Below are 2,461 nucleotides of genomic sequence, written 5' to 3' on the forward strand. Positions count from 1 at the left end.
TACTACTACTACTACTACTACTACTACTACTACTACTACTACTACTACTACTATTTAAATAATTTGGGGTTCCTAATGGCTCCTCAATAATCACAAAAGTAATGAAAGTCATCAAAGCTAAAAATGTATGAAATTATCTGTTTTGATTATCTTGATGAAATTATCATTATTTTCAACTTTTTTTCATAATGGAAATTCTCTTAAACAGAAGACTAACACTCAAATGACCATTAAATTGCTTCTATATAATTCCTTTTAGGTAACAAAAAACAGTTCATTGCTATTATCTTTATTATAGTTACATAGCAATGCAAAAACTAAAATACATAACTGCTGTAGGCGCAATGAGTTATGTTCCAATATGGAGTTATCACAAGTATTTGTTAAAGTTCAAAATGTTGCATTCTGAATTTCATGCATCTCATGCTTAACCTAAGAATTAAAATAGAATATTGTCTTCTTTAGGTGGTGAATTACATGACAAATGTTGCCATAATACTAGAATACGTTTTCGTCATGCCTAAAAATATCCCATGAAAACAATATTCCTTACTCATAATGTAATTTATAATCTTGCAATTTTGAAAGATTGTCATAGTATGAAGAAGGGGTTTATTTCCCTTCAGTTTTCAATTCTCTAAAAGAAGTAACTAGTGAAGATTTAGCGATTAGGGAAACTTTTATTTAATTGTGGTGATATTTGTATATATATTTTTTTATTATTATTTTTTCCTGTCATAGACGTTAAAATAAGCAATAGGAAAGTTAATAATCAAAAGAAAAATCTCCCATGAACAAGTAATAAGTAAATGTTTAACGATAATGGAAAATTCTATTAAATGGTGCTGATAACCTGCGTATACATTTTTTCTTATTTGCTCTTTTTATTAACGGTGAAAAAAGGAATATGGAAGTTGATAACCACAGTAAGAAAAATTTCCCATAGAAAAGATTGGGAAATGGAAAAGCAGGTTTTTTATGAGGACATTGACACTCCGTATCGCGATCCAAATAATGGATGGTATTTTTGTTCTAGTTACTTTGGTGTAGACAGTGGTATCTAGGAACTAGAATCTCTAGTCCCAAATTCTTTTTATGGTAACTCTTAGGGACGAGTTTTGATTCAAGGTATCATTTAGATCATCTTTTCTTGTCATGTATGTATGATACGAGAAAACTAGAAATAAATAAATTTCCAAAGAAAGGAAACTAGTTCTAAATATTTAAAGGGTTAAATGCCACTCATGAATGGACAGAGGTAAGGGATAGTGACATTGCCCTAGCAAGACAATGCACTAGAGACTGAACATATATATATATATATATATATATATATATATATATATATATATATATATATATATATATATATATATATATACAAGACCCTTCTCCACCCAAGCTAGGACCAGGGAGGGCTATGCAATGGCTGCTGATGACTCAGCAGGTAGATATATAGGCTCCCCAAAACAGTGAGGTTGCAGACACCATAAGAAATTTTCTTTACAAAATAGTAAATTTTCATTTCAGCCTCAACTCAAGTATTTCAAAATCCTCCTTCTACGGCATTTCATCTGTTAATTCTACACCGTTTTCTGCTAAATATCTAAATATAAATGTTCACATAATGCGCAAAAAAATAACTTTATAATATTTTCATAAAATTTTCAGTGTTCGTGGTGAAGGGATTAATAAAGGGAACGGCATAAGAAATTAATAAAACTAATATGCACAGCTCCACCTGAACTCAAGTTTTATGATGCATAAACATAATTGACTTTATACCCTTCTGTCAAACATGTATCCTCAAACGATTTTGCGATTATTAAGAAATGTAAATATATCTTTCAATTTAAAAAGATCGCTTCCTCTCAGTGAAGGTAAATCGTAGAGGCTCTGATGGGATGAACACCAGACGCGTCACCATATCCATATCCTTGTATTTGTAGTCGACGGTGTAGCGTTGCATAACCTGGAATACATCGCAGAATACATTAGAGAGAGAGAGAGAGAGAGAGAGAGAGAGAGAGAGAGAGAGAGAGAGAGAGAGAGAGAGAGAGAGAGAGAGAGAGAGAACAAATGCACATGTAAACTTGAAAAATATAGATTTGAAATTAAAATAATGAGAAACAACAAAAAAAATTATTTTACCTTGGTAAAAAAGTGTATAGAGAGAGAGAGAGAGAGAGAGAGAGAGAGAGAGAGAGAGAGAGAGAGAGAGAGAGAGAGAGAGAGAGAGATGGAGGCTAACTCCATATGCAAAATTGATAAATATGGTTTTGAAATTGAAATAAAAAAAATCGGTAAAAAAACTTTCACAGTTACCCTTGTAAGAAAAGTGTATATTTCTTGTTCAGCGATTCGTCGGCCAACACACATTCTAGTCCCGGCCCCGAACGGAAGAGAGGCGTAGGGGTGGATCGGCCCCAGAGGCTTGTGGCGGAGCCAGCGCTCCGGCAGG

At 32.9% G+C, this 2,461-nt stretch overlaps 1 protein-coding gene across 2 annotated transcripts in view; it reads right to left on the reverse strand.

The window, feature by feature from the left end:
• Positions 1–277: 277 nt before the first annotated feature.
• The window catches only part of LOC137647041 (probable cytochrome P450 49a1), a 23,299-nt gene continuing 21,115 nt past the window's right edge, over positions 278–2,461 (reverse strand). For both annotated transcript variants that reach the window (XM_068380178.1, XM_068380177.1), the window contains exons 11-12: positions 2,326–2,461; positions 278–1,972 (exon numbers count right to left, since the gene is read on the reverse strand). The exon at positions 2,326–2,461 is cut by the window's right edge and continues 68 nt beyond it. In XM_068380178.1, coding sequence (XP_068236279.1) covers positions 1,853–1,972; positions 2,326–2,461 — 256 coding nt within the window. In that variant the 3' untranslated portion in view covers positions 278–1,852. The remainder of the gene's footprint in view (positions 1,973–2,325) is intronic.

Source organism: Palaemon carinicauda, chromosome 9, assembly GCF_036898095.1.
Source record: "Palaemon carinicauda isolate YSFRI2023 chromosome 9, ASM3689809v2, whole genome shotgun sequence".
Lineage (NCBI taxonomy): Eukaryota > Metazoa > Arthropoda > Malacostraca > Decapoda > Palaemonidae > Palaemon > Palaemon carinicauda.